Raw genomic sequence first — 13,112 nt, 5'->3', positions numbered from 1 at the left:
ATATATATATGCAATGAGCAGAGACAATGAATTTTCAAAATCACATTCCCATTTTCTAATTCAGCAGTCTGAACGCAAGGTCAGAAGGCTTGCCCTATAGGTCTGTCCAAACCTGCATGAAGAATTTAGTTGAGTTCACAGAACATGATGTAAGTGCATTGGCTAAGCTTCTCATGGAAACAATGCCAGGTTTGATCAGTTGTTTGGATGTCATGAAAGCTGTAGGGTCTTAAAGGTAAAAAACTCCACCTGCTAGCTTCCTATGTTCAGCATTTAACAGAACCTCAAGCAGAACAGTGATTAAAGGAGACTTTGTAAGGATGATGGTGGTAATAACAATAATAAGGTTAATGTACCTCTATTACGTTTGCGCCAACAACGGAAAGCTTACAATCTCTAAATGTGTGGCATCCCATTTAATCCTAGCAACACACATATATTATTATCCCATTTTTACCCTTTCACCGACAAAGACTCAAAGAGGTGCTTTGCCTTTTTCCGTACAAAGGTTGGTATTTAACCTTAACTTTCTCAGTCCACCAGTATTTCTTCTCCCACTTGTTTCTCAAACTGTTAAAAATTTTAGCAAGCCAACATGGTTTTACTTCAAAAGAACCAGAAACCATAGCACACAGACCAAGGCTTTGAAACTCTGACTGCCCCAGTTTCCATATAAAAATCCGAAAACCCCACGCTGCATAATCCCTGGCCTCCTGCTTGAATTGTTGAGGGAGGAAATTTGAAAACTGATGAGTTTAGCCCGTGAGGGGTCATATTTTAACACTGGGAACTGACGAGAGTGCCAAAGCAGACTGCCCCTCCTGCAAAGGGCCAGAAGGATGGAGGGCATGGCTAAAAGCTGCTTACCAACACAGGACTCCCCGGACAGTGAATAGGTCCCATCGTCATGGAAACCGCTTCTGCACTCACAGTGGTACCACCCTGGCAGGTTAACGCAGCGGGAATGGTTGTGGCACTCAATGATTCCCTCTGTGCATTCATCAATATCTGCCTCAGAGAAAAACACAAGCCCACCAGGACATTAATTTCTTTTGACACTAACCTTTCAGTGAACACCTAAACCATGCTCATGTCAACAGATCAGTTAAAAGTGGTTAGTCACCTGAAATGGAAGTTACAGGAAGAATCAAATCCCATTTTTTTCCAGAATCCAAACCAATGGAAAGCTGGGTTCTCATATACTGAATAACAAACGAGAGCTGACGGTCAGGAAGACATTCTAACTACAAATGTGTTGGCTTCTGCCTAACCAAAGAGTAAACTGATGTCTGGCACACTTTTGGTATTGAGTATACAGGAACTTTTTTGGATTCACTGTTTCCAAAATAGTAATTCCAGATATTATTTGCTATTCTTTGATAACCTCTATGAATGAATAAGCTTGGGAAACTGGGTTGAAGAGTGTGCTGAACTGGTTTCTTTATACTGCACTATCAAAGAGACTTATCATACGCCCTGCAAAACTTAGGGAGGAGAATAATATGCACTGTTTCCCAAATGTATTTGGCTGAGGGGTGGATTAGTCCTGTGAGACCATTTTGGGGAGCATAGTTGGGGAACTACTGTTCTAATTCTTTCCAAGCTTAAGGACTTGATTTATGATGGGCAATCAGAGAACCTCAGTCTTCAGTTGTTTCTGATGAAAGGTCACATTCCGGGCTTTGTTTGCTCTAGGATCTGACTCTTTAGCATAAGCAAATGCCTAGATCAGGCTTAGATTCTCTAGCCCAAAGGCCTGCCTCTGAGCTGAAGCAGTTGACACCACTGCAGGAAGACAAGCTGTCAAATGTTATGCCAGGGTCAGCTCATTCTTAGAGAATCTCTCCATGTAATTGGTTCTTGGAATATAGCCATTGTTGGCTACAAATCTTTTTCTTCTTCTCCTGGAAATATCTGAACTATGCCAGTCTTCAACAAATAGGAATCTAATTAATATTGGGATATAACACATAATGAATAAAACACATTTGGAGTCTTTTTCAGCAGTGCCCTGCTGTAGTCATTGGCTCAGGGGCAATCAGCTACCAGTTGTTCTATTACCTTGACATGTCCTAAGCTGTGCACAGGGCGGTGAATGTAGTTTGCAACCCGTCAGTCTCATCTCATGGCATTCCAGCCAAGTAAGGAGAGAAAAAGTGTAGCTCTTTATACTGGGCAAATCCAGCTTTTTAAAATTTTCTTCCTTCCTTCCTCCCTCCCTTCCGTTTTTTTCCTGCCAACTGCCATCTTCTTATTTTTTCTTTTTTTTTCATGTTCAGTTAGCCAACATATAGTACATCAGTAGTTTCTGATGTAGTGTTCAACGATTCACTAGTTGCATATAACACCCAGAGCTCATCACATCACGTGCCCTCCCCTTAATACCCATCACCCAGTTACCCCTTCCTCCCATCCCCCTCCCTTCTATAACCTTCAGTTCATTTCCCGGAGTCCAGAGTCTCTCATGGTTTGTCTCCCTCTCTGATTTCTTCCCATTCGGTTTTCCTTCCCTTCCCCTATGGTCCTCCGTGCTATTCCTTATATTTCAAAGATGAGTGAAACCGTATGATAATTGTCTTTCTCTGCTTGACTTACTTCACTTAGCATAATACTCTCCAGTTCCATCCATGTCGAGGCAAATGGTGGGTATTCATCCTTTCTGATGACTAATATTCCATTGTATATATGAACCACATCTTTATCCATTCAGCTATTGAAGGACACCTCAGCTCCTTCCACAGTTTGGCTATTGTGGACATTGTTGCTGTGAACATTGGAGTGCACGTGTCCCTTCTTTTCACTACATCTGTATCTTTGGGATAAATACCTAGTAGTGCAATTGCTGGGTCGCAGGGTAATTCGACTTTTGATGTCTGAGGAACCTCCATACTGTTTTGCAGTGTGGCTGTACCAGCTTGAATTCCCACCCACGGTGTAAGGGGGTTCCCCTTTCTCCACATCCTCACCAACATTTGTCGTTCCCTGTCTTGATAATTTTAGACATTCTAACTGGTGTAAGGTGGTATCTCATTGTGGTTTCTTCCTTTACGACTTATTATCATTCAGCCCATATAATTCTTTAACACATAGCATCCCTTAGGGTTTTTTAAATTAAGATTTTAATTTTTAAATGTTTAATTTTAATTTCAGTATCATTAATATACAACATATTAGTTTCATGTGTACAATAGAGTGATTCAACAATTCTATACATGACTCAGTACTCATTAGGATAAGTATTCTATTTAATCCCTATCACTTATTTAACCCGCCCCCCCCCACATCCCCTCTAATAACCATCAGTTTATTTTCTATAGATAAGAATCTGTTTCTTGGTTTGTCTATTTTTTTGCTTACTCATCTGTTATGTTTCTTAAATTCCATATATGAGTGAGATCATATGGTATTTGTCTTTCTCTGACAGACTTATTTTGCTTAGCATTATACTCTCTAGCTCCAACCATGTCATTGCATATGGCAAGATTTCATCCTATGGCTGAATAATATCCCATATATGTATATATGTGTGTGTATGTGTGTGCCCTCTAAACTTACTTTGTTGAGGGTTTTTATCATTTATATATATATATATTCTTTGTCCACTCATCCGTCATATACTTGGGCTATTTCCAACATCTGACTATAGTAAATAATGCTGCAATAAACATAGGGGTATATGCAAGGGACACATACACCCTTCAAATTAGTGCTTTTGTGTTTTGGGGGTAAATACCCAGTACAGTGATTACTGGATCAGAGGGTAGTTCTATTTTTAACTTTTTGGGGCATCTCCATAGTGTTTTCCACAGTGGCTGCACCACTTTGCATTCCCACCAATAGTGCATTAGGGTTCCTTCGTCTGCACATCCTCACCAATACTTGTTTCTTGTGTTTTTGATTTGAGCCACTCAGACAGGTGTGAGGTGATATTTCATTATGGTTTTAATTTGCATTTCCCTGATGATGAGTGATATGAGCATCTCATCATGAGTCTTTCATTTGTCATTTGTATGTCTTCTTTGGAGAAATGTCTATTCGTGTCTTTTGCCTATTTTTTAATTGGATTGTGTTTTGGGTGTTGAGTTGTATCAGGTTTTTTTTTTAAGATTTTATTTATCTATTTGACAGACAGTGAGAGAAAACACAAGCAGAGGGAGCAGCAGAGGGAGAGAGAGAAGCAGACTCCCCACTGTGCAGGGAGCCCTATGTGGGGCTTGATCCCAGGACCCTGGGATCATGACCTGAGCTGAAGGCAGATGCTTAACGGACTGTCACCCAGGTGCCCCTGTATCATTTCTTTATACATATTAGATACTAACCCTTTATTGGATATGTCATTTGCAAATACCTTCTCCCATTCCATAGGTGCCCTTTCAGTTTTGTTGATTGTTTCCTTCGTTGTGCAGAAACTTTTATTTTGAAGTGGTCACAATAGTTTATTTTTGCTTTTAACTCCCTTATCTCAGGAGACATATCTAGAAAAATGTTGCTATGGTCAATATCAGAGATATTAATGCCTCTGTTCATTTCTAGGATTTTCAAGTTTCACATTTAGGTTCTTAATCCACTTTGAGTTTATTTTTGTGCATGGTGTAAAAAAGTTGTCCACTTTCATTCTTTTCCATGTAGTTTCCAGCAACATTTGTTGAAGAGATTCTCCCATTGTATATTCTTTCCACCTTTGTCAAAAATTAATTGACCATATAGTGTGGGTTCATTTCTCGGTTTTCTTTTCTGTTCCATTGATCTACGTGTCTGTTTTTATGCCAGTGCCACACTGTTTTGACTACTGCAGCTTTGTAATACAATTTGAATTCTGCAATTGTGATACCTCCCAGTTTTGATTTTCTTTTCTTTTTTTAAAGACATTTATTTTAGAGAGTGCATGGAGGGGAGGAGCAAAGGGAGAGGGAGAGAGAAACTCAAGCAGACTCTGCACTGAGTGTGGAGCCCAGCGTGGGGCTTGATCTCATGACCCTAAGATCATGACCTGAGCTGAAATCAAGGGTTATATGCTTAACTGACTGTGCCACCCAGGCACCCACTTTTCTTTTTAAAGATTGCTTTGGCTATTTTGGTCTTTTGTGGTTCCATACAAATGTTAGGATTGTTTGTTCCAGTTCTGTGAAAAATGCTATTGGTATTTTGGTAGGGACCCCTTTAAATCTACAGGTTACTTTGGGTAGTATAGACATTTTTAACAATATTTTTTCTTCTAATCCGTGAGCATGAGATACCTTTCCATTTGTTTGTGTCGTCTTCACTTTTTTTCATCAGTGTTCTACAGTTTTCAGAGTTAAGTCTTTCACCTCATTGAACAAGTTTATTCCTAGATATTATTTTTGGTGCAACTGTAAATGGGGTTGTTTTCCTCATTTCATTGTCTGCTGTTTCATTATTAGTAAATAGGAATGCAAGAGATTTGTGTACTCTAATTTTGTACCCTGCAACTTTAGTGAATTCATTTATCAGTTCGAGTAGTTCTATGGTCGAGTCTTTAGGGTTTTCCATATAGAGAATCATGTCATCTGCAAATAGTGGAAGTTTTACTTCTTCCTTACTATGTGGAGGCCTTTTATTTCTTTTTGTTGTCTAATTGCTGTCACTGAGATTTCCAGTACTATACTGAATAAAAGTGGTGAGAATGGACATCCTCTCTTGATCCTTACCTTAGGGGAAAGGCTCTCAATTTTTCCCATTGAGTATGATGTTTGTTGTGGGTTTTACATACAAGGCCTTTATTATGTTGAGGTTTGTTCCCTCTAAACTTACTCTGTTGAGGGTTTTTATCCTGAATGGATGTTGTACTTCATCAACTGCTTTTTCTGCATCTATTGAAATGACCTTGTGGTTATCCTTTCTCTTATTGATGTGATGTATCACATTGATTTGCAAATGTTCAACTGGACTTGCATCCCAGGAATAAATCTCACTTGATCATGGTGAATGATTTTTTTTTAAATGTATTGTTGGATTTGGTTTTCTAGTATTTTGTTGAGAATTTTTGCACCTCTGTTCATCAGTGATATTGGCCTATAGTTCTCTTATTGTTTTGACTTTATCTGGTTTTCATATCAGGGTGATATTGGCCTCATAGAATGAATTTGGCAGCTTTCCTTCCCCTTCTATTTTTAGGAATCATTTGAGAAGAATAGGTATTAACTCTTCTTTAAATGTTTGGTAGAATTCACCTGTTCAGCCGTCTGGTCCTGGACTTTTGTTTGTTGGCAGTTTTTTAAATTATTGATTCAATTTCATTGCTGGTATTTGGCCTGTTCAAATTTTCTATTTCTTCCTGCTTCTGTTTTGTTAGATTATACATTTCTAGGAACTTAGACATTTCTTCTAGGTTGTCCAATTTGTTGGAATATAATTTTTCATAATATTCTCTTATAATGGTTTATATACCTGTGGGGTGGGGTGGTATTGCTCCTTTTTCATTGTGATTTTATTTATCTGGGTCCCCCTCTCTCTCTCTTTCTGGATGAGTCTGGCCAGAGGTTTATCAATTTTGTTGATCCTTTCAAAGAACCAGCTCCTGGCTTCATTGATTTGTTCTACTGTTTTTCAGTTTCTTCTTCATTTATTTCTGCTCTAATCTTTATTTCCTTTCTTCTGCTAGTTTTAGGTTTTGTTTGTTCTTTTTTTTTCTAGCTCCTTTATGTACAAAGTTAGATTTTTTTTTATTTGGGATTTTTCTTGTTTCTTCAGGTATTGCTATAAACTTCCCTCTCAGAACTGCTTTTGCTGCATCCTAAAGAGTGTGGACCGTGGTGTTTTCATTTTCATTTGTTTCCATGTATTTGTTAATTTCTTTTTTTATTTTCTAGTTGACCCATTCACTGTTCAGTAGCATACTGTTTAATCTCAGTGTGGTACTCTTTCCAGAATTTTTCTTATGCTTGAATTCTAGTTTCATAACAGTGTGGTCAGAAAAGATGCATAGTATGACTTCAGTCTTTTTGAATTTGTTGAGACTTGTTTCATGGCCTTATATGTGATGTACTCTGGAGAATATTCCATGTGTACTTTAAAAGAATGTGCATTCTGTTGTTTTAGGAATGGAATGTTCTGAATATATCTGTTAAAACCATCTGTTCCAGTGTGTCATTCAAAGCTACTATTTCATTGTTGGTTTTCTCTTCGGATGATCTGTCCATCAATGTCGGTGGGGTATTAGAGTCCACTACTATTATTGTGTTACTGTGGATTACTTCCTTTATGTTTGTTATTAGCTGCTTTATGTATTTGGGTGCTCCCATGTTTAAATATTTACAATTGTTTATTTTCTTGTTGGATTGACCCTTTTTTTAAATCACACAGTGTCCTTTGTCACTTGTTATAGTCTTTGTTTTAAAGTCTATTTTGCCTGATAGAAGTACTGCTATCCCTGCTTTCTTTCGCCAACCATTTGTATGATAAATGTTCTCCATCCCCTAACTTTCAATCTGCAGGTGTCTTTCCTTAGTTTTTGTATCAGAAACTCTACTTCTATTCTGATTGATAGCCTTGCTGGACAGGTATTCTTGGCAGATATTTCCCTTTTAGCACTTTGAATATATCATGCCACTCCCTTCTGGCTTGGAAAATTTCTCTGAAAAATCAGCTGAAAAACTTATGGGATTTCCCTTGTATGTAACTTCTTTTCTCTTGCTGCTTCTAAAAGTTTTTCTTTATCAGTACGTTTTGCCATTTTAATTACTATGTGTCTTACTGGGGACGTCTTTGTGCTGATTTTTTTGGGGAGATCTCTGTGCCTCCTGGATATGGATATCTGTTTCCTTCCCCAGATTTGGGAAGTTTTCAGCTATTATTTCTTCAAGTAAATTTTCTGCCCCCCTTTCTTTCTCTTCTTCTTCTGAGATCCATATAGTACAAATGCTATTTCACTTGATGGAGTCACTGAGTTCACTAAGGCTATTCTCAGTTTGCATAATTTTTTCCCTCTCATTTGCTTAGCTTGATTACTTTCCATTACTCTGTCTTCCAAATCATTAATTCATTCTTCTGATTCCATTAGCCTGCTATTTATTTCATCAACTGTACTATCAAATTTCATTTATTGTGTTATCTCTGATTGGTTCTTTTTTTGTCTCTTTGTTAAATGTCTCACTGACATCCTCCACTCTTTTCTCAAGTCCAAGAGTATCTTTATGATCATTACTTTAAACTATCAGGCATATTAATTATTACTTATCTCTGTTTCACTTAGGTCTCTTGCTGTGGTTTGGTACTATTATTTTATTGGTAAATATTCCTCTGCCTTCTCATTTTGTCTAACTCTCTGTATCTGTTTCTGTATGTTAGGAAAGTCAGCTACATCTTTTCTTGATAGTAATGGACTTATGAAGAAGAGGTCCTACAGTGCCCTGCAGTGCAGTGTACCTTGTTCCTCAGGATCTGGTGCTTCATGGGTGTCTCTAATGTGTGTTGTGTGTGCCTTGCTGTAGTCCTGGCCTCTTTTCCTTCAGTCCAGTTGTCCATGGAGGCCCTTTTTTCCTGTTATGGGCAGTGTCTAGTCCCTGGCTTGGTGGGGCACATTTTTAACAAGGTATGTACTGGTCTGCTTGAGAAATGCAACCTGCCACCACCACTGCCAGAAATGAAGCCCTGCAAAAGATGCTGGTCAGGAGATGGGGTACTGGTGATGTCTGTATATGTCTTCTGGGAGCTGAAATGCTGGGACTGAGGAAAGGTTTAGCTGAAAGAGCAGATCCACCCAAGGGGCAGGTCTTGGTGTAAGCATGTTGGGTAGTGAGTGTTGGTGCCATCCTGGTTCCTGCACGTGGTCCTGTGTTTATGCTGAAGGGCAAGGGAGTGAAATAGCACATGCCAGCTCCTTTGTTCCTGGAGGGGGTCTCCCTGTGAACCCCGCTTCTTTGGGACAGGCTCTGAGATGAGTAAATCATTCTTCCTCCAGTGTGTCCCTACTGCTATTTCTATGCTATATCTCTGCTGGCTCTTTGTTGTACTATCTCTTTAAGGGTGGGGACTCAGCCTGCTAAAGCCTTCTGGACTATCCCAAAATGGAACTTGCTGATTTTTAAAATTCCAGGCTTTAAGTCCCACTTGTAAGAACTCACAAAATTCAGCCCCCTTCACTGTCAAAGCCAAATGTCTTCCCCATATGGGTTCCCTGGTGTGACAGCCTGTTTCTCATCCTTCTCAAAGACCCATCCTCCCTCTGGACCACAGACAGCTAAGGTCCATTTTGCTCTCAAGCTGTATCTCCATGCTTTCTACCTTCTTCTATGTGCCCTAGTCTCTGCCTTTGTTCGTTATGTTTGTTCTGCCAGTCTTTGGGTCATTTTTTTGGGTTATTTATGCTGATGTGTTATTTAGTTGTATCCATGAGACAAGGTGAGATTAGGGTCCTCTTACTTCAGCTATCTTCCCAGACTCCAATCACATCCCTTAGGTTTCTAAATGTAATAAGCCCACAGGACCCAGGGGTGCCTTCAGCTATTGCAGTCAGGTTGTCTGTGCATGTATTATAAATTCCCAGAAAATGAATTTTAAACATCTATATTATAATTTTTGAAATTTTACAGATGTGTGATTTTGTGGGACACAACTTGGATCACTTAAAATTTCAAAAATTAAAATAGGTAACTTGAGACTATGTCTCACAGATAGGAAGAGCTGGCCCTAGCTTATGGAATCAATTCAGTATTTTTAAATACAGGTCAGCAAGAGAAACAAGTGTAATGAGAAGACTGATTTTCAGAGACAGCTTCTCCACGTGAGGCTGAAAGACAACTCTCTGAAATGGAGCAGCAACAAATTCTATCTAAAACCCTGATTTCCAAAGCTTCTGGAGAAGCCGTTATACCCCAGAGACACCAGGGAATCCCTCCCTGGCTTGCAATAAAAATGAGAAAAGTAGTGGAGATGTCCTTTGCCTGGGAGATGCACTGCCTATAGCGGATTCTGGCAACTCACTGGGAATAACCAGGACTCCTCACATACCAGCACCTGGTAACAAAGCTGCACATTTGTTCTGTAAGGTCTACAACTGAAGCCAAAATTTTCATTTTTATATGCACCCAGACTACAGTTGAGAGGTGCTCATATTTTGTGTTCATAATACTGGCCATTTCTTCTACACAGTCACAGTAGCATTAAAAGCAACCACCACAAACCCAAATACAGAAAACAGACTTTTCAGTGACATTTTGGGGACTTTAAAAATTATAAATGGGTCGTGGCTGCCTTTGTCCTCAGAGATTTGTGTCTCCCAGTCAGCACTTGCCACAGACAAACAAGACAGATGCCTTGGTCTCAGCAAGTTCATTATGGAATCCAACACTCTCTCAATGAATTCTCATGAATTACAGTGAGCCCGTGTTAGGGAAGGTCATTGACAGGACATAACTGCAGGTTGACCAGAAAGCTGGACCCAGGTAATCAGAGGCTCCTTAGCCCCTCCCCTACACTTGGAATATACATTCTGCCCACAGTTCCCACAGGCAGAGCTGTTTTCAAGGACACAGCCTTCAGAAAGCAATGTGTTGTTGAGACCATCTGGACAGCATACATGACTGAACCCAGTGAAGGCCTCTATATAAACTTTGAAGATTCTGGTAGATGGGTGTGGAGATCTGCTCATCTTGCAGCTTCTCAAGACGAGCCTTGTACGTTGAATTCCTTTGTGTATTATACCTGCCTCCTACTAACCTGCAGTGGTTTGCTTCCTTCTTCTGCCTCTCCCTGCCCTGCATGTACAGAGGCCACCTCGCAAACCAAAAGCCTGGCTGCATCACACAATGTGTTACTCATTCCAAAGGAAACAAGCAAAAAATATATATCATTTTTTCCTTCCTCCAACAAGTCCCAGAATTCATTTAAATTTTGTTTAATCCAGCACAGATCTGAAGATGTGGCAGAGGAAACAACAGATGATGGGGAATTCTTAAAAGTGGAACCTACAGTATTTATTTCTGTATCCTCAGTGCCAAGTGTCTGCTACGAATAGCTCACATTATAGCCTAGGTCACACAGGTAACAAACTGCAAAACTAAGTTCAGAACTAGGTAGAAATTGTATCTGTCACTACTCTATCAAATCATCTTGTCGACAAACGAAGAAAGGTAGATTTACACAAATATACAGCATTTCTTCAATTCTCTAATATCTGTTGAGCTGAAAACATGACATGCTAAAGAGGCTATTTGTGCTGTGGCAGATGCAGAAGATACGGTTCCAGAAATACAAGCACTCATGACCAAGCAGAGGAGGTGTATACAAGCATCCTTTAAACCCCGGCCAGTATCACCTTCTCCAACTCCTCCAGACCCACAGGTCCTCCCTCCCCTAGTGGCTCAGTGTATATGTGCGCATCTATTTAAGCACATATCTTGCTCTGTCACCGTAATCCCCCGATTATGTCCATCACTCAAATGCAAATTTCCCCAAGAACAGAGACATCATCTTAGATTTATATTTCTAGTGATAGTAAGTGATTATCAAGTAATACGAAGGTATCCAATAAAAGTGTGTGAACATGAATGCAAAAATAAGTGACAATGGACTGAATGAAAGGACCAATGAAAAAGTGCCGCAATAGAGATTCAAAGATTTCCGGCTGTTTGCAAATCACAAAGATACAATATCAATTCACAAAAATAATAAAATGGGGTTAGTTTAAGCTTTATATGTCATTTACCTTGAAAAGAAAACATGTAGTTTCTAGTTAGTACTTTGTTGCCATGCCTAATTTTCAGAGATTTTTAAGGTGGAATAGGCAAGAAGACCCACAGCTCTACCTGCCTTCAATGAACAATCCTACCTGTACCTTGAGATTTTTTATCACAATGAAAACCAGATGACTGGTTTTCCATAGCATGTGTCCTAAGGAACACATTTAATCCTATTTGGAATGTACAATGAATTTACTATTAAAAGCCATTTGCAAACAGATCCTTGGATTCTTGCAAAATTCTTGTCTCTTGAGTTAGATGAATCTCTTCCTTTGTCTGATCTTTTCTGTCTCAGATATGCTATTTGAAAATTCATAAAATCAATAAAGTTTATCTCAAAGCTTATTTTCAAGGATATAGTATTGTGTATCATTTTAATGGGTTAAAGTCCACAGTGAGGTAGAGGCTCAAGAAGCAGTTAGATTTAATGTTGTTTTGTTTTGTTGAGAGAGAGAGAGAGAGAGAGAGAGAGAGAGATAGCATGCACAAGCAGCAGGAAGAAGGAGAGACAGAATCCTAAGCAGGCTCCACACCCTGTGCAGAGCCTGACATGGGTCTTGATCTCACAGCCCTGAGATCATGACCTAAGCTGAAATCAAGAGTCAGGCGCTTAACCAACTGAGCCACCCAGGTGCCCCGGATTTTATCTTTTCTAAGGATTTGAACAGTGAGGAAGTTGAGTCATCGGAAAAATTTTGATACTTTCATTCACCGGACAAAACTTTATTGAGCACACATATAGGAAATGCTGTATCACAACGTGTGATACAGAGATGAAAAGAAAATGTCCCTGTGCTCCAGGCACTTACAGTCTATGAGGGCAAACTGCGATGTAAAAAAGTAACCATGGTTAACAGAACATGGACTGTGGAGACAGACAAGACTTCAAATTCCTGCTCACCAACACACATATATTGTATAGCTTTTTTCAAATCTTTGTTTTCTCATCTGTAGATTTTGGGAAAATAAAATCAAATTTTATAGGATTAATGAACAAAAGACTCATAAGCACAATCTGTTCTATTTTTCCTGTTGTGCAGAATATTAACTTTTAACTCTATATGCTGCTAAAACAAAACAAAACAGAAGACAGTAGATGGAGTTCGAGTGTATTATGCTAAGCAAAATACATCAAAGAAAGACAAATATTATATGATTTCACTTATATGTGGAATTTAAGAAACAAAACAGATGAATATATGGGAAGAGAAAAAAATGAGGGAGAGAAGCAAACCATGAGAGACTTTTTTTTAAAAAAGATTTTATTTATTTATTTGACAGACAGCCAGCGAGAGAGGGAACACAAGCACGAGGAGTGAAAGAGGAAGAAGCAGGCTCCCAGTGGAGGAGCCCGATGTGGGGCTCGATCCCAGAATGCCAGGATCATGCCCTGAGCCGAAGGCAGACGCTTAA

The 13,112-nt window shown here is 39.2% G+C and overlaps 1 protein-coding gene across 2 annotated transcripts in view; it reads right to left on the bottom strand.

Annotated features, from left to right (window-relative positions):
- The window catches only part of NELL1 (neural EGFL like 1), an 818,389-nt gene that overhangs the window by 42,068 nt on the left and 763,209 nt on the right, over window positions 1–13,112 (bottom strand). Inside the window, exon 16 of one of the 2 annotated variants that reach the window (XM_057317500.1) lies at window positions 868–1,008. The exons of the other annotated variant lie outside the window; for it this stretch is intronic. Coding sequence (XP_057173483.1) covers window positions 868–1,008 — 141 coding nt within the window. The remainder of the gene's footprint in view (window positions 1–867; window positions 1,009–13,112) is intronic. 2 annotated transcript variants of the gene reach the window in all.

This window comes from Ursus arctos, unplaced genomic scaffold (assembly GCF_023065955.2).
Source record: "Ursus arctos isolate Adak ecotype North America unplaced genomic scaffold, UrsArc2.0 scaffold_23, whole genome shotgun sequence".
Taxonomy (NCBI): domain Eukaryota; kingdom Metazoa; phylum Chordata; class Mammalia; order Carnivora; family Ursidae; genus Ursus; species Ursus arctos.
Note: the sequence above shows the minus strand (reverse complement) of the source record. Positions and strands in the feature narration are given on the sequence as shown.